Source organism: Dasypus novemcinctus, chromosome 31 (assembly GCF_030445035.2).
Source record: "Dasypus novemcinctus isolate mDasNov1 chromosome 31, mDasNov1.1.hap2, whole genome shotgun sequence".
Classification (NCBI taxonomy): domain Eukaryota; kingdom Metazoa; phylum Chordata; class Mammalia; order Cingulata; family Dasypodidae; genus Dasypus; species Dasypus novemcinctus.
Window position 1 is genome coordinate 30109232 of NC_080703.1, and position 26059 is coordinate 30135290.

Consider the following 26059-nt stretch of genomic DNA (forward strand, 5'->3'; position numbering starts at 1 on the left):
GGAGTTCAGGCCCCTGCCTGGAATTAGGTTTTTTTCTTTTGCTCGGACCCACCAGGACGCGAGTTCGCTGTCCTTGAGCTGCCGGGTGAGTTTGGGGGGGAGAGGGGGGAAACGAGGAAAGGGGAGACCCGATGGGCCACCTGGCTTCTCCGCCCGTCGGCAATTCAAAGGCTTGGAGAGGGTGCCGGAGAGGCGAGAGGCACCCCAACGTGCCCCAAAGCCCGGCCCAGAAGCGCGCCTGGAGGAGGGGATACGGTCGCCTCGCCCCCCCTGCTGGGGGTGGAGAGAGGAAGGGAAGCTGGTGGCCAGGAGGGGGGTGGGGACCGTCTGTGGCTTCGCGGGACTCCGTCTGTAGTCCTTCCATAAATACTCGGGGGCCGGGAGACCCCAGTTTTCTGTTAAAAGGTGAAGAGCACTAGGGAGCAGGCGCTGCCTCTCCAGCTTCCCGGCCGTCCAGGACCAAAGACTCCCTAGTTCTATGCCCTTAGGCAACTTGCCTTCCCGCTCCCAGCCTGGGTTTTCCTCACTGTAGGACAGGGGATTAAAGCACCCAGCTCTGCGAGGTGGCGGTGAGGGCTAAAGGGGGTCATAAGTGCCAAGGGCTGGCGCAGCCCCAGCTTGTGAAGAGCGCTCCACGCATTTTGGGGTATCCCAAGCAAGCATGACCGAGTCCAGGGCTGGGATTTAAGACGGAGATGCGGGGGGACCGGCCTTCTCCGAAGAGACTCGTTCTAAGGCCCAGCTGCTGCAGGTGCGCGCCGGACGCGGTCCATTCAGAAAAAGGCGCACACTGGGTCCCGGATTCCAACGCCTCCCACCCACCCCCCAAATAACGACCCATACCCCCTCCTCATTCATCCACCCTGAACCCTTCTCCTGGACCCCCCGCAGCTCACGTGGACTGGATTCAAAGCCCAGGGCTACCATTTTCAGCTGTGCGTCTTTGGGCAAGGGCTTTCACCTCTCCAAGCCTCACTGTATTACCCCTCTGTAAAAGAGAGCGATCCCAACCACCATTTTAGGGTGCTGATGAAAAGCAACCAGGCAGGTAGAGCAGAGACTAGACTCTTAATCAGAGGCTGCTCCTATGATTATTGTCCTCCTTGGACTGGCTTCGGGGATCAACTCTCAGCCCCGGTGGAGAGGGAGATGACCCCAGCTTCTTTGCTCCGCCTTGGAGACTCGGTTCCTGTGGCCCCCCTCGTCATCTCCCGGCCCTGCGGAATGGCTAAGTAGCCCAGGCTGTCCTGGGTTTGGTGGCCTCCTCCAGCCTTCCACCCCCGCAGCCCTTCCTGGCTGATCCTACTCATTCTGTCAAGCCGCCCCTGAAGAGAGCAGGGACCCCCAAACAGTGGGCGCAGAAGGTGTCACTTGCGGGGCGCCCAGTTCGGGGTACCTCCTCCTGGAGCTAGAACCCCGCAGGAAAGGCCTCCCACCACCCATTTAACCCCTTCACGGTAGGGCGTTTAACCAAGTAGGCGGAGAACCAACCCCGAGCTAAATGCCCCATTTTCTTTCTTTGACAAATAATCTGCCGGAACAGCAAAATCCCGGCGGGGTGGCGGGAGGGCGGGGAGGACCTGGGAAAAACAGAATGCTAATGCTGTGTCCGGGAGGGGGCGGAAGGCGGGCCCGGGTTAGGGCGCCCCGGCCGCCTCCTTTGAAGTGCATCTCTCCAGCCGCGCTCTTAGCCGCGCGCTTGCTTTTTTTCTCCCTCCGGGGAAATAGGCTAACTGGGGACTCTCCGCTCGAGTCCTCACTCCAGCTTCCTACCCGTCGCCTTGAACCTGTTTGTTTCTCGGGCTCCATTATCAGACTGGGCATCCCTGGAAGACAAGGACTAAGGTTCATTCATGCGCATTTGGTCCCAGCACGCAGGAAGAAGGGCAAAAAGTGAGCTCAGATAATATCTATATATTTTTAAAGTGAGCTCACTGCCTAAGTGTGATGGGCACGAATAGGAAAGACTTTATTTAAACCTTCCTATGTGTCGGTGCTCTTCTAATGGCTTAATATTATGCTATTATTACAGATTAGGAAATCGAGGCACAGAGAGGTTATGGCACTTGCTCAGGCTCACAGAGCTAGCAAAGGTAGAGGCAGAATGAATGAGGAATGAATGAATACACATTTTGGTTTTTCTTTTAGGGTACTGGGAAGGAGGAAGGTTAAGTAATGATCTCCATCTTTGGGTTTTCTAGCCTTGTCCTTCCTTCCTCCTTACCTTCCACCCTCTCTTACTTTGTTATCTTACAAGCGCAGTCATCTCTGCCAGTAACTTCCCTCAGCCCAGTCTTTCTCTTCCACTTCTGACATGATCTGAGAATCTGGCTGCCCCTGTCATAGTGAAGCCTTGGCCAACAGGATAGGGTTCTGCCCACCTGTTGTGTAAATATACTGCCACACCTGTATCATAGGGATGCCTTTTGTTGAAGCATTAATTTCCACAGCTCTGCCAATTCTGTTAGTGATGTACAGTTGATTTATGTCCATGGTCCATGGTGCAAGCTTGCTCCATTACCAGTTGTCTGCAACTCCAGCACTTTTTTTTCCTCCTGTAGAAAACATGTTAAAACAATGATATCCACACAACAAAAAGTCGGTAATATAAGAACTTTGGGTTAGAAAAGGTCTAAAAAATGGTGGGAAAAAAAACTTAGTCTGAAAAAAGACAAAAAAATGCCAGGTCCATTTATTTAAAAGAATCTGTATTTTCTTCTTTTTCTTTTGGGAAAAAGAAAGAGCATTTTCACTTTAGTCTTACTGACACTCTCATTGGGTTATATTAGCCAATTCAGCACAAAGATTTAATAACCCCTATATCAGACAAGCGCCTACTAAGTGTTAGGCATTTCGAGGTGCAAGTCAACAAAAGAAATGGAGCCAAGTGTAATTTTTATATTTTAAAGAAGAAACATACGGTCAAACCGTCTCATAATACACTTTTAAAAAGTATTTTACTGTATTTACTCTGCCTCAAGTGGCTTTTCTTGTTGTTTATGTGAATATGTACACTCCCATAAATACGATGATAATCATAAAATAGTAGTTCAACCTAGGAATTCATGTGCAGTTTAAAAAGTCCCTTCCCTAAAAAGAGAAGTCAAGATTATAGGCTGCTGCCCGTGTTTCTTATTCAATGATTAGGAAAAGATAATTTATTTTTCTGTAATAAGCAACTTTTAGAATGTTCATTAACTTCCATTCCAGGATACTCCCCGCGCGCCCCCCCCCCATATTTTAACAATGTAAAATAAGTACAACTAATGAATCTAAATATATGGTCTAACAGTTAATATGATAGTTTAAGTTGGTCATTTTTGCTTAAAAATACAGTGCCCCTTGCCTTGCACATGTGTGGATCTGGTAACTTTTTTGAAAGCAAGTGATCAATCTATTACAGGGGCTCAATGAAAAGTAAATTCTTGTAAGAATGAAACTGTGTTCCTGGAAGGACCTGGCTATTGTCAGCAGCATCAACGCTACTTGCCAAAATGTTTTATCTTGTGGGACCTTTACTTTAAAAGAAATGAAACATGAACAAACTTACTCTCCCTCCCCCTTTGGAAAACACAGCGAAGGTGGCAGATCTGGCCATCGGAGAACAAAGGGCCAAAGAGTGAACCTGAGATGGTGAAATAAAATGTAACATCAACAAAGAAAGGGCCATAGATAAATAATAAAAGGACCAACTCGCCACAAAAAAACCATTGACGTTTCCAGAGTCCAGGCGAAGCGCTGGTGACCGGTTAATGCTGGAATGTTTTCCTAGGGTTAAAAGGAGAACCGGCAGCAAGTCTGTTCAGAATTTACAAAGTGTTTGAATAACACGGACAGTGTTTTGATAACACGTTTTTAGTGGGGGTGAAAATAATAGAATTTATTGGGACGTTTATATGGGCCCCCTTGGTTGTGTATGGAGAGGGGGAGGTAAACCATATATCACTGCTCTCATCTATAACACCCCTGTAATTTATTCATATATGGTTTTGGTGTTAAGATTCCAGGAACAACTAGATGCTTCGCAGATCTACTTTTAAAAGATGGATGCATTGATAGGGGTCGCCTTTAAGGGAGAGAAAAGACTAAAAAGGTCACCTGGCCAGGTGGGCTATAACTTTGTGTTATCATGTGGCATGGAGCTGCTATTACTGCTCAGATAACAGAGCACCAGATCTTTAATATGCTCACACAGACTTGGCCTTCACTTCCCTGCAGCCTTTAAAGGGTCCTGCTTGCTCCGTCGCAGTCTGAAAGGTGCAAGATTTGAGTTAATCCAGCCGGCATTCTGGTCCCGGATTCCAAGAGGTCTCCACGTTTCCTCCCCAGTGTTGATGTTTTTGTTCAATCTATTCCACTACACTGTCAGCTAAGCCACGTAAAACCAGACACCTTTCAATAAATGTCTCATTTGGATTTCATGAAGCTCGGGGTGTAATTGAAATCAAACAGCAAACAGCCTGGAGGGTGCTGTTATTTGCCCACCCAATCTAAGGAGGGTGCAGCCTGACGTTCGCTGGAGCTATTGCTTTAGCTTTCTCTTCTGCTCACGTTTCTGAGGTCTTTTTTTTTTTAAAGTATGGCTGGGACACGTGAAAATAATTTTTATGTCTCTTTTCCTGGTTATAAGTAAAATTGAGCCAGCAAAAGAAAAGTCCATTCTGCATAAGAAATCAGATTTGCTCATCTTTAACTTTCCAGACATTTTAGACAAGTATATTCCACCTGCAACAATAATAGTCGTAACAATTTACTTAGTTAGTTAACACAAAGGAAACTTTAAAGATTTCTCCATGCAGGGGGGGGGGGACGGGACACGGGACTTCTGTAGTTGAAACAGTGCTTTTCGCTATTTTATAAAGAAATGTGTTCTCTCTATATACTAATATATGTAATATATTTTTCCATTTTTAAAAAATCCCAGCGAGCTTTGTATAGCCTGACTTTTTATCCTTTTTAAATTGATCTGCTTTCCCATCTGTAAAAGTGTTAAAGTTCCAGTGCAATAAGAGATTTATTGGGGAGGTGGGAAGGTATAAGCCACAATTCCCTGCCCAAGGAATCAGCACAACTCTTAGTTATCCGCACCGTGTATATATTTAATAATTAGGTGGCACTCAATCAACCCACGCGCTTTCAGGAGTTTGCTCTGTGGCAGGAATAAAAGCAACCCTTTCTGATGTGGTGCAGAGGACAGCTGGCCCGTGTTACTCGCGCCAGAGTGGGTCGGAGCGATGCCTGTTGCCTGCGATGGCACCTTGCCACGCGCTGCGCTTCCCTGGCCGCCTCGAAAGCATTTTGAAGGGACACCAAGGCCCGCTTCCCTCCATGTGAAAGCGCACAACTTCCACCCACCCCTCTCCCCAAACCGGCAACCAACCGGAGATGTTCAGACTCCTTCTGTGGCCTCAAAACCCTGCAGCTAAGGTCAAAGCTAACGTTGGAGGAGCCCCCCGAATCCTAGCACCGGGCTACCTGGCCCAAGCCGCCCGAGCCACGAGGCACCTTCCTTCCCTTGAGATCGCGTCACCTCCACGTTGAAAATGACAAAGAAGTGACGGTCATGAAAGCGCTAGCCTACTTGAAGAATTCAATTCTTCAGGACTTCCCTGCATCACAGTAAAACAAAAGAGGACAACGCAGGCGTGGGCGGGGAGGCGATCGAATCATCTCAGACACTTAGATCCAGACGAAACCGATGGGACGAAACGCACCCGGCAGAGCGCGCCCGGGGCCCGCCTTGCGGGCATCTGCGTCCCCAAGACTCTGGCCTAGCGCAGACCAGGGCCCCGCCCTGGCCCACTCGCCTTGAACTTGCCCCCCGTTCCCCTTGACCCTGCCAGCCCGCGCGCGCGCCTGGTTTTCACCACCACGAGAAAGCGGTGACAAATGCCCTGGAGTGTCCGAGGGCTGCAGGGGCCTCCCGTCTCTCTAACCTAAACCTGCGCGTGTTGGTGCAGCCGCAGTTTGAACCTCGCTGCGACGGCTCCGCTGGGCTGCGTGTGCGCCCCGCAAAGCCGGCGGCCGCCTCATCTGTTGCGGGCGCCGCGTTTCCCGTGTGATCGGGCTCGGTTGGGGCAGCAGAGGCTCCGACATCTCAGCCGGAAAATGCGCTCCCGGAGCGATTACAAGCCGCGTCCGTAATTGCTTATTAACTGTGAATATTCAGGCTCTTCCTTATCGGTAACTAAACAGGCCCCTCCCGCCCGCCTTTCTGTAATAAAACAATAAAATATGACGGCGCCGCTCTTTACTGTCTGCGGAAAGGCAGGTTGCAGGAACAAGCAGCTGGGGCCAAGGGGCTTAATTCAGTATCAAACTGATTATTTCACTAATTATTCTTCCTTCTGGGTTGTGCCGCGGAGGAGAGGCGCAGGGGACCTTCACGGCGCGGCTGCCAGGGAACCTTTGTTCCCCGGTGCGGGGTCCGTCTGCAAGCGGGGGGCGGGGTGCGGGCGAGAAACCCGGGGTTCGGGGAAACTGAGCAGCGTGGATTTCGGGTTGGGAAGAGTAAAAGCGATGGCCTCCCGAAGGCAGGCGAGGCGTGGCGAGCTCGCTGGGTTTCGCTCTTTGGATGTCCCCAAGGCGCACCCACCCGGGCTTCTGATCCAGAAGCTGGGGGCGTCGGTCCTCGCGGGGGGCCGAGGTGCTGGCTCGGTCTCCGCATCTCAAAGGCGGAGCGCGCGTCCTTTCCACGAACCCTTCCCGACAGGTGAAAGGGCCAGGATGAACAAAAAAGGGGCCAGGGAGTCCTCCCCCGACCTGAGAAAGGTGCGCGCGACGGGACAAGAAACTTGGCTCGGGCCTCTCCCCAGTTCCCGGTGGCCAATGGGACCCGCAGCCTCGAATACCCGCCCCGCGCATTCCCGGAGCAGGGAGAGCCCGAGTGACTCCCGCGCGAAGTTTGCTTCGCTTCGGAGACCCCAAACCCGGTTCCCCGAAACGACGGCGAAATACAGACACCAGGATTAATTCTCACAGCCGGACAGAATCTCAAAAAAAAAAAAAAAAAACCTCAAAAACACAGGCTAAAGGAAAAGAAAGTCGCTGGCGACTGATCCAATTAGTAAATACTTAATTGAATTAGTGTCACCTCCAGCAGCCAATAGGAGGGCCCCCAGGCTGCGGGACGGCGAAGCCCCTCCCCAGCCGCGCGTATATAAAGCCGCCCAAGACGACCCGCAAGTTTCCAAGTGGCCCGCTAGGCCGAGGGGTTGGCCAGCGAGAAGGGGCCGGAAGACGCGGGCTGGTGGGTGGCGAGGGTCAGAGATCTAGGTCCCCGTTTCCCCGAGCGTGAGTGTGGGAGGGGAAGAGGGAGGCAAGAGGGGCCGGGGCAGGAAAAGGAGAGTGCTTCTCGGTCAGTTCCCACCTCCCGGCTTCACACTCAGGGTGCCCGCGGCGCGGGCAAGACGCGGCGTCAGGGCGCGCGAGTGCGCGCTGGGGCGGCCCGCGCGCCGGCCGGCGGGGAGCAGCCGCGCGCGGGGCAGGGGAAGTGACCTTCCCCTCGGAAGAGGGCGCTGGCTCCCCCAGCCTGCCTTTATAACCGGGCCGCGGGAGGAGAGGAAGCTGCCAGCTGCGCCCCGCGCTCGGCGAAGCATGCAGTTAGGCGAGCAGCTCTTGGTGAGCTCCGTGAACCTGCCCGGCGCGCACTTCTACCCGCTGGAGAGTGCGCGCGGCGGCGCGGGCGCGGGCCACCTCCCCGGCGCGGCCCCCTCGCCGCAGCGGTTGGACTTGGACAAAGCGCCCAAGAAGTTCTCGGGCAGCCTCGCGTGCGAGGCCGGGAGCGGGGAGCCCGCCACGTCCAGCGCGGGGGCCCCCGCGGCCATGCTCAGTGACGCCGACGCCGGGGACGCCTTCGCCAGCGCCGCCGCCGTGGCCAAGCCGGGGCCCCCGGACGGCCGCAAGGGCTCCCCCTGCGGGGAGGAGGAGCTGCCCTCGGCCGCGGCCGCCGCCACCGCGCGCTACTCCATGGACAGCCTGAGCTCGGAGCGCTACTACCTCCAGTCGCCCGGGCCGCAGGGCTCGGAGCTGCCCGCGCCCTGCTCGCTCTTCCCGTACCAGGCGGCGGCCGGGGCGCCCCCCGGAGCCGTGTACCCGGCGCCCAACGGGGCGCGCTACCCCTACGGCTCCATGCTGCCCCCCGGCGGCTTCCCCACCGCGGTGTGCCCCCCCGGCAGGGCGCAGTTTGGCCCCGGAGCCGGCGCGGGCGGCGGCGCGGGCGGCGGTGGCGGCGCGGGGGGCGGCCCCGGCGCCTATCAGTACGGCCAGGGCGCCCCGCTCTACGGGCCGTACCCCGGAGCGGCCGCGGCCGGGTCTTGCGGAGGACTGGGGGGCTTGGGGGTGCCCGGCTCCGGCTTCCGCGCCCACGTCTACCTGTGCAACCGGCCTCTGTGGCTCAAATTCCACCGCCACCAAACCGAGATGATTATTACCAAACAGGGCAGGTGAGCGCCGCGCCGAGGGGCCCCGGGGCGCGGGGGTGAAGGGTGCGTGCGCGGGCCTCCCCGAGCGCCTGGCGGGCGGTGTTTGCGCGCAGTGAGTGGACAGGAGGTCTCGCCAGTGCCGTTCCTCTCCCGGCCCCGGAGGCAGCGGCTTGGGCCGGCGCCTAAAGTTCTGCGGCTGCCCTTCCCTGTCCCGGTCCTGGAGGGCCGGGAGGAGACTGGAATGGAAATTTGGGCGTAACCGCAAAGCTGGAGGCACTAGTTCTGCCCGCTGGGCGGTGGTCCGCGCGGCTCTGCGCGCCGGCGAGGAGCTGGGGATGGGGGAAGGCTCAGGCGTGGCCACCTGAGCGCGGGAGGTGGGCTCCCGCCGTCTCAGGCGCCAGGGTCTCCACGGGGCGCCTCCGGGAGATGGGCGTGAGCCGGCGGGGAGGGTTGGTCGGGTAGTTAGCTAGTCAGGCCCTGGAGGCTTCTGATAACACATCCAACTGCTGGTAGTGGTTACTTCTGGGGAAACTGAGGGGGACGAGGGCTGGGAGAGGAACACTCAAAGCGGACTCGAGCCTTACTGGTAGAATTTTTTTTTTTTGCTATTGTTTTACATAAAGAACTTAATTTTGTACTCTGATACTCGTGCCTTTAAAAAGTCATGTCTTTTAACACCCTGGGAAGAAAATAGTGACTCTCTGAAAGGACGGAGAACTTAGGAGGGGGTTCAGAGGCTCATGAATTTGAGACATCCTGACTTTGGGGCGAATTATTTGGGGGGAAAAAAAAGAGGGAGGTGTTTCAAGAGTTGCCACTCAAAAATATTTTCGGCCCGCTTTATCTAGCACTATTCTCTTCACTGAGGCTTCTAAATGTCGTGCTCCCGCCCCACCTCCGGGTGTGCAGGGGTCCCGGCCGGGGCCCGGCGCTCCCCATTGAAACTGGCTTCTCCCGGTTGTATTCCCTTGCACAGGCGCATGTTTCCCTTCTTGAGCTTCAATATAAACGGACTCAATCCCACCGCCCACTACAACGTGTTCGTGGAAGTGGTGCTGGCAGACCCCAACCACTGGCGCTTCCAGGGGGGCAAGTGGGTGACGTGCGGCAAAGCCGACAATAACATGCAGGGTGAGGAGAGAGGAGACCTGGGGGCAGGGGGAGGGAGGGGCGGGCTGGGAAGAAATCCGAGCCGGGACTCCAGACGATTCACATTTAAATCTAGCACTTTTGTTTTTTCCCATCTGGGGCCTGGAGCTGTTAGTAGAACTTTCTGCTGAATGTCTTTGATTGGTGGAAGGAGAAAATGACCGGCAGGTTTTCTTGCCTGCCAATAAATAGACCTTTTACCCACGACCCCCCCCTCCTCCAATCCCTACCTCTCCACGCTGGAGGAACGAATAGTCCTAAGATTTTAGGATGGGAAGACATTCCTGACAATATACTCTTCCCATGCCTGGAAGTCCAACCACCTTCCATCACATGTTGCCCTTTCCAGCTTTGGAAGTCAAGTTGACCTTCCAGAGGTATCTCCTGTTGGTTGTGCTTTAGAATTTTGAGATTCTGTTTAAGACCAGTGCCTTGTCCCAGGAAGGCTGGGAAGCATTGCAAAGTTTGCGTCCTGAGGTGCTCCCCCCTGCCCTGGTGCTGGGGAGAATTGGGCTGAGTCTCCATGCACCTGCTGGGAACAGATACCCCTGCCCCACCCCCCGCTTGTAAACAGCCCTATATGCCTGCGTTTTGTGTTTTGTTTCATTTTCTCTTAGGCAACAAGATGTATGTTCACCCCGAGTCTCCCAATACGGGTTCCCACTGGATGAGACAGGAGATTTCCTTTGGGAAATTAAAACTCACCAATAATAAAGGCGCGAACAACAACAACACGCAGGTAGAGTGGCCGAGGGGGGCGGGTAATGTCTTCCAGTGTCCCTTTTCGAACCAGAGTCCACCCTCTTTTCACAGTAGTGACCTGTTTACTCCCCCATTTCTTGCTAACCTTTTTTTTCTTCCGGCTTTTCTCATCTTCACTTTCTTACTGGATTTCGAGAACAAGCAAATTGCCTCTTATCTTTGGGGGCCAGAGGAAGTCAAGAGGAAATACAGTGTTTATCGAACACACATACTCAGCCAGGCTTTAAGTTAAAAATGGCAGCGATCAGATCGCTACAATGGACCTTGAAAATGGAGAGCTGTGGGTGGGGAAGGAAGCGTCCCATTCCAAACTCCCTGATGGGTTAAAACCTTCTTTGCATCCTCTAAGAGGCCCTTTCCATCTGGCAACTCTTTTTCTGTCCCATTTCCAGATGATAGTCTTACAGTCTCTACACAAGTACCAACCACGGCTGCACATCGTGGAAGTTACAGAGGATGGCGTGGAAGACTTGAATGAACCTTCCAAGACTCAGACTTTTACCTTCTCAGAAACACAGTTCATTGCCGTGACCGCCTACCAAAACACTGATGTGAGTGTCCCCTGCGTCCCACAAGCCTCTAAAGCCGGGCCCGACATGACAAAAAGCACTCAACGACTGTTTTTCTCCCCCTTCTAGATTACTCAATTAAAGATCGATCATAACCCCTTTGCAAAAGGCTTCAGAGACAACTATGATTCGTAAGTGCTCCTTTTATTCACATTTGCGCGCTCATCTTTGAACAGAACACACATAACCAGACGGGTTGGGGCTCTATTCTAGGAAGAGCTTTCATGTTTGGGATTTTTATTTACCTTTATTTTTGCATCTGTTTCTCTGACACGAATCTTGCTTGAGAGTTTTCACGGAAGGCTTTTGTTAATTGCTAAAGAAATACTCAGAGATTTAAAAGGAAGAGTGTACTTTTTAACATTTGAGTGGTAAGACTTTTGCATTTACATACCTTCTCATTCTGACCCAACATTTTTATCCTCCCAGGAGCAGGTATTTTTACTCCTCCCCCTTGTTGTTAACCTATGAAAAATCTGAGACCAAGAGGATGTAATTTTCAGATCAAAACAGCAAGGGCCTGCAAATGCCCGTTTAATCTGGGTTTCTCCCTCCACAGCCTGTGTTCTTTCTGTCACATTGGCAATGGAGGGAGGGCTGCTCTGAGTTCTTTAAGTTCTAGGACTCACAAAGGTGGATTTTCTCTGGTTTAACTAATAATACATAATGCCTAGGGGGAACCCTTTTCTTATATGGTGGAGAGTTTGCTCCCAAAAGCCAAGAGTCTAGGTCAAATGCATCTGCCTCTCTTTCACCGCTTCAATGGACCAGCGCTCAGTACAGACAACCAGGAGCTCTCATTGTTGTCATTTCTGGGAGGTAATTTGTTTGGGGAACAACATAAGGTTTTTTTTTTTTAAGTGTTTCTCTTTATATTGTAGCATGTACACCGCTTCAGAAAATGACAGGTTAACTCCATCTCCCACGGATTCTCCTAGATCCCATCAGATTGTCCCTGGAGGCCGGTACGGCGTACAGTCCTTCTTCCCGGAGCCCTTTGTCAACACGTTACCTCAAGCCCGATACTATAATGGCGAGCGAACCGTGCCACAGACCAACGGCCTCCTTTCACCCCAACAGAGCGAAGAGGTGACCAACCCTCCGCAGCGGTGGCTGGTCACCCCTGTCCAGCAAGCTGGGACCAACAAACTGGACATCGGCTCCTACGAGTCCGAATATACTTCCAGCACCTTGCTCCCGTACGGTATTAAATCCTTGCCCCTCCAGACATCCCATGCCCTGGGATACTACCCGGACCCAACCTTCCCTGCCATGGCAGGGTGGGGAGGCCGCGGGTCCTATCAGAGGAAGATGACACCTGGACTGCCGTGGACCTCCAGAACAAGTCCCCCTGTGTTCTCTGAAGACCCACTCTCCAAGGAGAAGGTCAAAGAAGAAATCAGCTCTTCTTGGATTGAGACACCCCCTTCCATCAAGTCTCTAGATTCCAATGATTCGGGGGTATATACCAGTGCTTGTAAGCGAAGGCGGCTCTCTCCTAGCACGTCCAGCAATGAAAACTCCCCCTCCATCAAGTGTGAGGACATTAACGCCGAAGAGTACAGTAAAGACTCCTCAAAAGGCATGGGGGGCTATTATGCCTTTTACACAACTCCCTAAAGAATTATTTGAACCTCGTGAAAATTAGCTACCTTTCTGCAGATGGACTTGGTGGTGTTTCATTCATTGTCTTTGCCTCGGTTGCCAAAAAGGCAATTTGCCTTCCACCTTGACGCATCCTGTTTTGTGCAATTCCCTTAAGAAGGTGCCAAAGCTTTTTTTGATTGTTGCAGGTAACTGAAACAGACCTAGCATTTCTTTCTCTTTTTAAAATGAAGTTAACAGAGGACTTGAAAGGGTTTTTAAAGTGCGAAGGTTATTCCAGGTTCCAGATTTATTTATTGGAGACACTAAACATTCAGCGAAGCGGGCTGTGAAGCTTGAGTGTGCCAAGCACTATCAAATGAGTTGAAAGCTTTGGTTCTCATTTCTCTTGGTAAATCTTTAAGCAAATAGAAGGTGTTTTGAGCCTGGAAAAGAGGGTCTGGGGCCTTAAAGCTTCAACAGGGGACTTCTTCTAGGGACAAAAGATGTTAGGCCTGGGAGGCGAGCAAAACCTTGGTGAAAGTGCTGGTTTTACCTGATTTTATTCCAGGACAAGCCATGTTTGCCCTACTTCAGGACTGCCTCATTCGGAAGTGCTTGGCCTCTGCCCTGAGCTAGAGGGCCCTTCAGAGCACTCAGGAGAGGGCCGGGGGTCGGGGAACAGCCAAAAAAAAGAGAATTTTAAACTGTACAGTTGCGTGCATTTAGATACACTGTAGAATAATATGGAATATATTGTACAAATAGTCGCCGTAGGTGTCTGAGCTCATGTAAAATTGGTGCTTCCGGCTTTGTAAAGACTTTGCAAAATCACCTAACAGCTGCAGAGGCAAGGGGAGAGAGTCTCTCAACATCCCCATCAGAGGGAATGTTCTGTCTACTTCTTAGATGGATAAGAATGTATTCAGCTACCCTGTACTAACTTGAAAACTGTCTCAAGAGAGGTGTTAAGGAAAACTCCGATTTCATTCTCCCTTTGCCACGCCCCCTCTCCCCTCCAACTTGGTAATGTGAAGACATTAAAACCTGATGCCACAGCTCCTATAGGCTTTTTAGAGATCTTGGGTTTTTATGTACAGTCTTAGTCATTTTTAATAAATGTGGTTCAGTACGGGAATGAGCATAGCTCTGTCTTCTGTGCTAGGGCGTTTAATCCTTTTAAAATCTTTTGTCTCCTCCACCTTCCCTAGCCACCCACCTTCCCCTTCCCCAGGTCTGCAAGCTCTAATTTGGCACCGTACCTATGAGGAGTGGGGGTAGGGATGATTTTGCTTATCTTCCTTTTTCCTTGATGAATGGGGCTGTTTCCTCACCGCACTGGGAAGTCTGGACAATGGGTGTTGGAACCGGAGGGGGAGGGCCGGTTGTTGCCGAGATTCGAGATAGCCCATTCCACCCTAATCCAAGTCTCTAAAATCTCGCCCCCTGCCACGGCCCTTGGCCACTCTGTCAATTCTCCGGTCATTTTTCTCTGCTTACTTAGGGCCACCCAGTTCTGGGCTCCCCAGGGTCCCAGCACCGAGCGTTCCGAGTCCCCGAGGCGTGGCAGGGGGACGCAGGCCACCCACCGCGGCTCCTGCTCCTGCCTGCGGCTGGCTTTCCGCAGGGAGACACTGGGCGCACCACCCCCCGCGGGCTGCTCGCCTCGGCAGCTCCCGGCCCCGGAGGGCCCCTTCCCCGAATCTGCCCTCAGCCCGGGGTGGGGGGTGGGCCTGCGGCGCGGCACTTAGGAACCTGGGTCCCCAGTTTTCCCGCGCGCCGGGGCTCTGCAAACAGCGGCGCGGGAGCCGCTTACGGCCCGGGACCCTCCAAAACTCAAACCAGGGTGGTGGGGCGGAGGGCCTTTGGCCCCGCCGCCAGACAGTCCGCCGGGCTTATCAGGAGACGGCTTCGGGCCCGGCTTGCAAACCTTTCCAGCCCCCTCCTGACCCGCCCGGGGTAAAGGTCTCGCCGGGAGGGTCATTCTGCTCGACTGCGTGGCGCGGAAATGCAGCTGCTAAGAGGATTAGCCGCTGGGAGGCGAGCAATCAGCCCCGACCTCCCCTTCCGCGCCCAATTAAGACCGCCGGGGGCCGGGACCTCTCCTCTCCCCGCTTGCCCACCCCCTTCACCTTCCGGGGCCCGACTTCGGTCTCCGCCGCCGGTGACCTTGGGAACACGAGCGCCCGCCGCGCGTCTCCGATCGTGCCTGCTCGAAACGCCTTTTTTTTTTTTTTGGGCACAGTCGCCCCGAATTTTATCGGGGAACCGAGGGCGGAAGCTCCGAGGACTTGGCTTTGAATGTACGTTGATTTATGAATGACAAGTGCAGGCCCCGGGGAGGGAGGCGCGCGGTCTCCCGAACTTGGCCGGCGCCCTCGCCCGGCCCGGCACACCCTCCCCAGGGCACCCGCGTGCTTCGGGAGAGGCGGTGGAATTTCAAAATCGGGGCGCTCTCGGAAGCCCGAAAATGCGAATCACCGCCCCGCGAAAGCAGAGCGGCCCCCCTCTATTTCGAGTCGTGTCTGTCTTTGCACCGTACAGTAAAAAGAACCTGGTACTTGTGAAAAGTCCCTCTCGGTGTTTAATAGGAAAACGTAAGTGGCTGAGTGGCCCCAATTAACACCTTGTGATAAGGCATTCCTGAGACGGAGTGTCAGACACCAAAATGTGAAGAGATGTATCTAATTAATCCTCCTAGGATGACACCGATAAACAAGCCTCTATTTAAATAAAGATCAAGGGCTCGGGCGCCCCGTTTGTTTACCTTCGCCGCCGAGGTCCCGGCGTTTGCGCCGGTGAGGGCGGTGCCCCCTGCGCCGGGCCGAGATGCCAGCCGGGGGGGAGGGGGGACAGCTGGCGCCCCCGGGGTCGCTTCTCCTCCCTCGTTGCCCCGAACAAAAACCAACCGACGACAAAGAAAAAATTGCAACAAAAGAGGAAAACAAAACGTTAAGGAGGACCCGACTCTGAGTTGGTTGTGTGTTAGGATTCAAAGGGAACACAAAACAGAACACAAAACAGCCCACGTGGCTCCTGGAAGTCTTTTTCTACTTTGCGGGTGAACTCGGAGCGGGGGCTTCCTCTGCTCCCAGCCTGCCCCGGCGCGAGGATTGCTCTCCGGGGTCCCAGGCCTCCTCCGGGCAGAAGCCGGGATTGCTCGGCTGCAGGGTAGTGTCCCGGGGGGGGCGGGGAGGGGAGCCGCTCAAGTCTGGAAGGAAAGCTGGGAAAGGCGGGAAAAGGCAGGAAAGAATTTGGAGAGGAGGGGTCCTGCCCGCTGCGCCATAAACTGTGAAACAGCCCAGGGTTTGGGACCAAATTAAAAACCTGCCTCAACGCCATCTCCCAGCCACGCAGTGGAGTCTCCGGGCTCCAAATCCGCCCTGGGTCCCACTTCCCCTCCTTTTCAGGCGCCTCTGCTTAGCTTTAAACCAGGTTAAAGGAAACAGGACGGCGTCTTTGCGGTCTCTTCCTCGTTTTGGAACGACACCTGGGGTGGGACTGGGGGGGGGGGGTGCAATTTATTAAAAAAAAAAAAAAAAAGATCTTGGCGTTGCGTCCTGGAAACACCCCGGAATAAACCTTCCCAGCGCGTCCCTCGGTTTTCAGCGACAGCGAGCCGCCAGGAGGAACAGAGATTAAAGATCACACCTCCTCCATTCTCAAGGAGGCTGCGCCGCGACGTGCCGCCGGCTGCCGCGCGCGCGCTCCCCAAGTTTGGCTTTTCACCCCGCGGAGAGCTCGGCGTCACCTTGCAGGCGCTTTGCAAAAGGCAATTTGCAAAATCCGTCGGTGAGCTCCACCGAATCTCCCTCTAAACCCCCACGCCCCAGGCATCAAGATGAGGCTTTGGCACCCGCGGGCTCTGGCCGGTCCAGGTGCCACCCGCCAGGGGCCATCCCCTAGCGACTCTGGTCGCTGGGACAGGATTCCGCCCCGCAGCGCGCTAGCCAGGGCTCCCGCGCGCCCAAACCGGGCAGAGCCTGGGGTTCCCCGCCCCGGGGGCAGGAGCCCGGCGGCTGATCTGCAGGCTGAAGTTAGGGACATTTTTTTTTTAAAAGACGTTGGGGACTCTGACCTTGGTGGCTATTTAAACCAGATTAGTAAACTGCTGGCGGGCCACTCACCGTGCCCACCCCTTCTCCTGCGGCCCTTGGGACCAGCACCGAGTTCGCCTGGGGAAGGATGTCGCCCCTCCAGTTGTGGAGCCGGACCTCAGCGAGGCCCCCCCCCCGCAAGCGTCTCGGCCTCGGCCGGGACCCCTGATCGCCCCCGGGGTGCATATTTCAGGCCGCAGGGGCTGCGCCGCGCACTCTCAATTTTCACCGCCACCTTAAACAGCCCTCGACCTCTTGCCCTAAGTCCCTGTGAGGGCAGCAGGGCTCGCGCGGTAACTTTTATAACTCCAGGCTCGACCCAGCTTTCCCGGACCTACTGGCCGCGGGAGGAGCGCGCGCCGACCTTGGCCGCCGGGTCTTGGAGCTGGGCTGCGCGCGCGCCCCTGCTCCCGGCGGCGGGGCGCCTTCGCCATCTGGTGGCCACTGCGAGGAAGGCTCTCCCAGCCCGACCGCGTCCTCCCTCCCTCTGATCCACCCGAAGTACACGCTTTGTGCTCGGTAAACATGTCCTTTCGGCACCTCAGGCCTTACGCGTAAGGCCTAACTTGGGTTCTAGATAGTTCTGGGCCTGCCACCTACTAGTTTCTATGTAACTTGGGTTCTAGATAGTTCTGGGTCTGCCACCTACTAGTTTCATGGCCCTCGGCTTCTCTGACAGCGTTTCCTCATGCGCGAAGTGGGGATTCCAACAGCACCCGCCGAGCCAAGTAGCCCCAAGGAGAAGAAATGAAATTATGGCTTTAAACTGCTTTGTTAGCTCTTGAGTAGTTCCAAATAGTAGGTATCGTGAAGCATTAGATGTGATGCTGAACTGAAAAGCACTGGCAAAGAAAATATTTTTTATTCAAAAAATTATGGAGGGAAGTGGATTTGGATCAACTGATAGAGCATCCGCCTACCACATGGGAGGTCCAGGGTTCAAACCCAGAGCCTCCTGGCCGTGTGATGAGCTGGCCCGTGTGCAGTGCTGATGCATGCAAGGAGTGCCCTCCCTCTCAGAGGTGTCCCCTGCATAGGGGAGCCCCTTGCTGCAAGGAGTGCTCCCTGCAAGGAGAGCTGCCCCACGCAAAAAAAAAAAAAAAAAGTGCAGCCTTCCCAGAAGTGGCACCACACACATGGAGAGCTGACGCAGCAAGATGATGCAACAAAGAGACATAGATTCCCCATGTGGCTGATAAGAATGCAAACAGACACAGAAGAACACAGAGCAAATGGACACAGAGAGGAGACAAGGGGGAGGGAGGGAGGAGGGGAGAGGAATAAATAAAAATAAATCTTAAAAAAAAATTATGGAAAGGAAGCAGAGGTGGCTCGGCCGGTTGAGCACCTGCCTACCACATGGGAGGTCCAGGGTTTGGGCCCCTGTGCCTCCTAAAGAGGACCAGCAGCCACTGTGCCATTGCAACCAGTAGACACCAAAAAAGGGGGGGGGATGGGTGGTGAGGAAGCATTTTTTTTAATTATGGAAAATTTTAAGCACCCCAAAGCAGAGAGCAATGCATTCCCCATGTATGCCTCGCAGCTACAGCAATCATCCTACAGTCTCCACCCAACCCACTCTTGCCACCACAAGTCCCAGAAATACTGCCAGCTAATTCACAATTTTCCCCATCTGAAAGATAAGGGTTTTTTAAAAAAATGTATAACTACCATGCCATTATCACACCCACAGACTCAACTTTTTTTTCCTTAATATTATGAAATATTCCGGCACATTTCCCCGTCTCACAAAGTATTTTGGTGGTGGCGGTAGCCTTTCTTTTTTCTACAGTTGGTTTGTTTGAATCAGGATCCAAACAAGTCCCACCCATTTAGTTACAGGGCCACTTAAGTCTCTTTGTCCAGTGGTCTTCTCCCCCACCTCCCACGTATGTTTCCTTCCAATTTACTTATTGAAGAAATTGGACATTTGTTCTATCTAGTTGTCCAGGTTCTGGATTTTGTTGATTACATCCCTGTGGTGTTTAGTAATGTTCCCTTTTATTTTCATTTCTAACACTGATAAATATGAAGACGATCTGATTCAGATTTTTTTGTTCGGTAATATTTTATAAGTTGTAAAGATTCCATCAGGAGGCTTGTGATGTCCACTTGTCTCTCACTGGGGCATGTCACTGTCCACTGATGGTTGTTGAGAAGCTGTGTTATTTCATTAAGGGATTGCCAAAGGAGGTAAATGTCAAAGCAGCTCCTATTCTGATCTACATATACATGAGAACGTTTTACTCAATGGCACTCTGAAGGTGACAGTAAGCCGAGTGAACCAAAAAGCCAAAATCTCTGCTCTTTATATCTATATACTGGATAAGGAAAATAGGCTTGGCCCTTTGGAGAACATGGGGCATGGACAACCGAGTGATCAGATGAAATAGAAAAAGCCCTTTATTGAAACTCTCCTAAGCACAAAATCGCTAAGGAATCACGTTAAACTACTGCTTGACAAACTGATAAAGTATATTTCTACTTGCTTTTCTGTTCCCAGGGCAAATTATGAATCTCTTAATCCTTTTAAATACATATTGCAAGAACTGATAAGTGACCAAAAGGACTCTTAAATAAATCAGTGGCTATTATATGGGGAGTCTTGTGGAGGAATTTCATCTACACAAACTGAAGAGAAGTGGTTTCTTACTATTTAGATTGGAGTAGGGGGAAGGGTTGAGGAGAGAATCTGTGTGAGGGAAAGTGCACAAGACTGCCAGATTGTTCACAATTCACTGCCCAGAACTTCTGGAACTAGCATGGAATTGGTGATTGAGAATGTCATGGCAATTCTAAGAATAACTTGGGTAGATTTTGCCCGGTGGATGCCATTGCTAGGACCCTGCCCCCTTCTCTATCCCAGACATCCGGTTGGAGTTTGTTCCACAGCTCACTGGCCATTGGGCACCTCTGCTGTTGTGATCTGTCTTTGATTGTCATCATCCCTTTGAAATATCTCAGTTTTAATGCCCTGGGGGCCTTCTTTTGCATAGTACTTCTTTTTTTTTTTTTTAAAGATTTATTTATTTATTTAATTCCCCCCCCTCCCCTGGTTGTCTGTTCTTGGTGTCTATTTGCTGTCTTGTTTCTTTGTCCGCTTCTGTTGTCGTCAGCGGCACGGGAAGTGTGGGCGGCGCCATTCCTGGGCAGGCTGCACTTTCTTTCACACTGGGCGGCTCTCCTCACGGGCGCACTCCTTGCGCGTGGGGCTCCCCCACGCGGGGGACACCCTTGCATGGCCCGGCACTCCTTGCGCGCATCAGCGCTGCACATGGCCAGCTCCACACGGGTCAAGGAGGCCCGGGGTTTGAACTGCGGACCTCCTATATGGTAGACAGACGCCCTAACCACTGGGCCAAAGTCCGTTTCCCAGTACTTCTTCTTAAGTCCCCACAGCAATTGCCATTCCTTGAGCCCCTGAATTGGGCATTTTACAGACTGCTCTAGCACAGACCACCCCTCTCTACAGGGGCAGGATTGCGGTGTTACAAGCTTCTCAGAGCCCCTTGAGAAGTCCATGAATTCTGCAGCACATCATGGCTCAGACCCTGTATTTTGGATATAAAATGTTTAAGAGCCCTGGAAAATATCTGGTCATGAAAACATTATATTCTAAAGCAGAGTTTTTGTTACTGTTTCTGTTGTTTTCTGGGCATAAAAGATACTCAGATCTAAATGGATCACTGATTTGTGTTTCTTTTTCTCCTAAAATCCGAGCCTGTAATGGAGGGACATCTGCTTCATTTAGCCGCTTGAATCTGTGTTCAACTCTAGGCTGTGAGTCCACAATACACGCCCCTGACCCTACATATATGCGGGTTTCTTGGCAGGCAGGGTTCATCCTTTTCTTATAAATTTAAAATCCAAGGACACTCTTTGACATTTTACCTCCTCCACGTTTCCAGTTTTCCCCCCGGCATGGCCTCTACTGGAATAGTGATCGTTGATCTAATTAGCAAATAGTCTGTGTTCATCATTGTAAATATTTAGAAAGCTGCAGATAGAGGCCACATGGCTGTTGCACAAAGACACATGAGCGTGAAAAGACAGAAAAACCTGGGTTGAGTTAATGTACAAAAATGCATGTACTTGCTTGTATGTGGGAGTGTGTATTTGTGCTCCAGAGCTGAATAGCAATAAACTGAGATCACAGAGCACAGAATACGATTAGAATGAAATGATAAGGTGGTATCTAATACTTCCTTTAGGGACCCTTCTGCTCAGAGCTGTCAAAACAGATTGTGCAAATAGACTAGACTGAGGGAGGTGATCTTACTCATATTGATGAGACACTCATCTGAACGACTCCATGTAAACAGAAGAGTCTCTAGGAATATAATTAAATCTTAATCTGGAAGTGGATGCCTCAAAATAACTCTCGCTCCTCTTTCCATTTCAGCAAAAAGAAATTCACTGGAAAAGGGCGAGGCAAAAATATTTCCGAGGCATCTGCTTTCTCCATTTCCCTCGGTGTTTTAGGAAACTGTTTATGAAGTGCCTTCTTAGCCTGACACCCAGCAGGCAGGGTATCCTGCATTAGGCTCTGAGTCCGTGCAGTAACATCCAGCTAGTGTTCCACTGGCTCCTTGATGTTTCCTAGTCCCTTAGCACTTAGGCAAGGTCTCTGGAACCCAGAGAAAGAGTGATATGGATAAACCCCTTGACAAAAGCTGCAGCCTTAAGAAGAAGGATGTGCCAACTTGTGGTAAGCCAACAAGGAGCATGCCAGACTCTCCTGCCACCCCCAGTTCCCTGCCAGTGCCCGTGATTCACTCTCCCCAGTAGGAAGCAAGGGGGCTAGAAATGCCTTATTAGATCATGATGGCTTCATAGAGATCAGCCTCCTGGGACACCGTGCAGGATGGACGAGAACAGAGAGTGGACCGGAAGGGTCAATGAAGAAGAAACCCAGTCCAGCTGATGTGCCCCTGGATTGCCAAAGTGGGCTAGCCTGGATTGCTGATGGTGAGCCCCCAAAATGCTCTCTAGTTATTCCCCAAAGGGAATGTTTCAAAAACATCTGGATATCTGGATTTGTATGTGAAACACCTTATTTTTCAGTATTGGTTACTTATTTGGGGGAAAAAAAGCAATTAAAACACTTCTGTGAGGCAGATTGGCCTATGGATGGCTGGTTGTTGATTTTTTTTTAAAGATTTATTTTATTTATTTCTCCTCCCCACCCCCGTGGTCTGCTCGCTGTGTCCACTTGCTGTGTGTTCTTCTGTGTCCGCTTGCACCATTGGTGGCACCAGGAAACTGCGTCTCTATATTGTCACGTCATCTTGCTGCATCAGCTCTCCATGTGTGCGGCACCACTCCTGGGCAGGCTGCACTTTTTTCATGAAGGGCGGTTCTCTTGCAGGGCGCACTCCTTGCGCATGGGGCACCCCCATGCAGGGGCGCCTCTTCATGGCGCAGCACTCCTTGCGCACACCAGCTCTGCGAGTGGGTCAGCTCACCACATGGGTCAGGAGGCCCTGGGTATTGAACACTGGACCTCCTCTATGGTAGGCAGATGCTCTATCAGTTGAGCCTTGTCTGCTTCCCTAGATGGCTGGTTTTTAACCGCTGATTTAGATCAGTGATTTAATTCTATAAACTCTCAAAAATGTCAAAAACAGGACTTCTGTTCCCAGATAAGATGGAGTAGTGATCTGATTTACTTTCCTGTATGGGGGGAAAAAAAACACCCCATTATAAACCAGACAAATTATTTGAAAAAAATGGCTTTCAAGACAGCTTCCTCAGGCAAGGAAGGATAGTGATGCATGAGGGAAGGGAAACAAATGAGAAGAACCCCAAGTTTGCTCCAACTTACTGCCTGCAGAAAGCTTCCATCCTGCAGCTCTGGGTAGGGTGAAGGACCCAGACAAAACCCCATAGGCTGGGAAGTAGGTGTGGCTTAAGTGATTGAGCTGCCACCCACCACATGGGAAGTCCTGGCTTCAATTCCTGATGCCTCCTGGAGAAGACAAGCAAGACAGTGAGCAGGCACAGTGAGCCGATGCGACAAGATGACACAACAACGAGATACAGAGAGGAAAGACAATAAGAGACACAACAAAGGAGGGAGCTGAGGTGGCTCAAACATTGAGCACCTCTCTCCCACATGGGAAGTCCCAGGTTCAGTTCCCAGTGCCTCCTAAAGAGAAGATGAGCAGACGCAGAGAGCACACAGCAAATGGACACAGAGAGCAGACAGCAAGCACAAAACAGTGATGGGGGTGGGGGATAAATAAATAAAATAAATAAAAAAAAACAAACCTCAAACCCAATCTCCTTGAATTGAGACAGAGCTAATCATTCAGAAAGGTCAAGGTGGCCAGAATTGCCAGGGCAGAATTCCCAGAGATGAGAGATTTGCACAAAGAGTGCTCTCCAGACCACCGCAAAGATTTCCCTTAGTTCACCTGAGTTCTGATCAGAATATGCAAGTGAGGAAATGACCCAATCACAGGGGAAAACACACACACACACACACACACACACACACACACAAAAGGATTAGACAAAATCTCTCAGCCTCTGCACAAGTGAGATTTTGGTGCATGTAATCACCATGGAGGGCATCCCTGCTCCCATGCACTGTAAGATGCTCAGCAGTGTCCCTGACTTTCTAGCCACCAGGTGCTAGTGGTGCTCCCACCCCTGCTGTACAACCCAGAATGTCTCCAGACATTGCCAAATGCCCCTTGGGTGGCAAAATTGTCCCTGGTTGAGAACCACTTATTACAGGGAGTAAAACCCAGGGTTCAACTGACCGGAGACAGTTCTGGTCCCACTAGCCAGCATGAAAATCCTCATGGCTCATGGGGCATTGGGAAGTGTGCTCAGAAAGGGTCTTGCATCAGTGGTAGGGCTAAAGCAGCCCTGGGTAAATGCTGCTCTGACCTTGTCTAACACAGCTTAAGAGCAAGACCTGAAACCAGTCAAGTATCACCAGACATGTCAAGAACCTGGAAAATAAGACCCACAATGAAGAGAAAAATCAGTGAATCAAAACCAACCCCTAAATGACATAGATGATAGCACTAGTAGGCAGGGCTATTAAAAGTTGATTATTACTGTAAGGAGCTAGAAAAAAATTGAGCATATTAAGTAGAAACATGGAAAATACTTTAAAAGAACCAAATTGTACTTTTAGAGGTGAAAACTACAACATCTGAAATGAAAAATACACCAGATGAGATTAACGGCAGATTACGTATTGCAGAAGAAATGATTAGTGACCTTGAAAGCAGAGCAATAGAAACTATCCAAAATAAAGCACAGAGAGATAAAATACTGAAAAAAAAACCAGACACTTCAGTGAGAATTGTGGGACAATATCAAGCAGTCTAATACACATGTAATTGGAATTCACAAATGAGAGAAAACATAGGTGCAGAGAGAAGAAACATTTAAAAGAATAATGGTCAAAATTTTCCTGATTTCATGAAAATTATTAATTCATCAATCCAAGAAGCTCAAGGAATCCCAGTCACATGAAAAATGAAGAAAACTACAAGGCTCATCTTATTCGAATTGTTTAAAACCAATGATAAAGAGGAAAACATAAAACTTTTGGGAAGATTGCAGATTAGAGAGACACAGGACTCACTTTTCTCCCAGAAAAATAGCTAGAGGGCAGGCAGAAACAGTCTGAAAAAAATTGTCCTAGGGTTTAGGATACCATGGGGAAGGCTGGGTACCACCCAGAAGAGAGAGGGGCGAAGGAAAAGAATCTTTTTTTTTTTAAAAGATTTATTTATTTATTTATTTATTTCTCTCCTCTCCCCTCCCCCCACCCCTGTTGTCTGTTCTCTGTGTCTATTTGCTGCGTCTTGTTTCTTTGTCCGCTTCTGTTGTTGTCAGCGGCACTGGAATCTGTGTCTCTTTCTGTTGCGTCATCTTGTGTCAGCTCTCCGTGTGTGCGGCGCCATTCTTAGGCAGGCTGCACTTTCTTTTGCGCTGGGCGGCTCTCCTTGCGGGGCACATTCCTTGTGCATGGGGCTCCCCTACTCTGGGGACTCCCCTGCGTGGCATGGCACTCCTTGTGCGCATCAACACTACACATGGGCCAGCTGCACACGGGTCAAGGGGTTTGTACCATGGACCTCCCATATGGTAGACAGACGTCCTAACCACTGGGCCAAGTCCACTTCCCAGGAAAAGAATCTTGATGGCAAAATTGTGAGTTGAAGTTGCAGCTTCAGCTGCTGGCACCTTTCCCTCCACCTTCAGAATAGACAGCTTTGAATTCTCTAGCTGCTGGCTGGTGGCTATAGACAGAGGGGGCCACTGGGGTCTACCTTCCCAGGAAGCAGGAGAGAGAGGGATGCAGCCTAAGGCTGATTCAGCTTTTGGCCAACAAATTTGGCCTTCCAGGGCAGGTAGGACTGTGCCACTGTTTGCCTTGGTAGCTTGGTAGCCAGTAGGGGACTAAAGAAATATCACCCTCTCAAGAACAATCTCCTTCCTGTCCAGGGCTCGTTGTTGAGAACACAGAGGAGAGTGGAATTATTTCCACCCAGGACAAAGGAGGGAGCTGCTGGTAAAGATTGCAGAACAGCTTCTGAGAAAGCTTGAATTGTGAGACTCTGAATAGCCTCCAGGCAGGATCCTCTGTCACATTGTTGCTGTGGGCATTGCAGTGAACACATTCTCACCACAGTTTGAATTGAGAGGGCTGCCTAGAATTGCCATCTGCTGGTGGACCCAGGAAGTACAGTGCATGTGAAGAAATTAAAAGTGAATAAGAGAAGTTTTTTCCTGGCCCTTGGAAGTGGATCTGCAACCCATTACTTGGTCCATGGTCCAGATTTGAGCAACTAATAGGTGCAATCCTAATGACCCAGAACAGGTTGAACCAAGAATCAAAGAATGACAGTAACATGCAGACTCCTGCCACTAAATCCATATGCAAGAGAGAGAAATTGAGCATCTTAGTAAACTGACCATCATAATCAGATGCCTAGATATCAGCAAAAAAATTACAAGCCATACTGAGAAAATGGAAGAAATACTTCAAGCAAAGGAAATATCAAAGCTCCAAATGAGACACAGGATTTGAGACAACTAATCAATGAGTTTCATATAAATCTCTGAAATCAAATCAAGGAGTTGAAAGACAATATGACTAAAGAGATAAAGGCACGGAAAGCTGATACAACAAGATGATGCAACAAGTTGATGCAATAAGAGACACAAGGAGGAAAACATAATGAGAGACAAAGCAGGGAGCACATTAGCCACCTCCCTTCCACATGGGAGGTCCCTAGTTTGGGTCATGGTGCCTCCTAAAAGAAGATGAGCAGATGCTGCCTCCTGCCACAACAGAGCTAGACACCACTGCAACAGAGCTAGATGCCAATGCAACAGAGTTAGATGCCACCTCCCACCACAACAAATTAGACTCTGCCCCCACCCCAACAAGCAGAGGCCACGAGCTGGCAGATGCCACAGCCCACAGGGAGCAGATGTAGCTCAG

At 51.4% G+C, this 26059-nt stretch overlaps 1 protein-coding gene across 2 annotated transcripts; it reads left to right on the forward strand.

The window, feature by feature from the left end:
• Window positions 1–7210: 7210 nt before the first annotated feature.
• EOMES (eomesodermin) lies at window positions 7211–13625 on the forward strand. Of its 2 annotated transcripts, none has more exons than XM_058290627.1 (6): window positions 7211–8444; window positions 9400–9554; window positions 10190–10311; window positions 10727–10885; window positions 10973–11034; window positions 11785–13625. In XM_058290627.1, exons 1-6 carry the CDS (start codon window positions 7597–7599, stop codon window positions 12521–12523), a joined length of 2085 nt encoding a protein of 694 aa, XP_058146610.1. In that variant the 5' UTR covers window positions 7211–7596; the 3' UTR covers window positions 12524–13625. The 2 variants fall into 2 exon arrangements, with proteins under 2 accessions (XP_058146610.1, XP_058146611.1); XM_058290628.1 differs by having other exon boundaries at window positions 11842–13625.
• Window positions 13626–26059: the final 12434 nt, after the last annotated feature.

Bases quoted from the DNA above. Each gene is read 5' to 3' on its own strand.
- EOMES (XM_058290627.1), top strand. From the start codon at position 7,597: ATGCAGTTAGGCGAGCAGCTCTTGGTGAGCTCCGTGAACCTGCCCGGC. The intron at 9,555-10,189 runs GTGAGGAGAGAG...ATTTTCTCTTAG, and splicing joins AGCCGACAATAACATGCAGG to GCAACAAGATGTATGTTCAC. The intron at 10,312-10,726 runs GTAGAGTGGCCG...TCCCATTTCCAG, and splicing joins CGAACAACAACAACACGCAG to ATGATAGTCTTACAGTCTCT.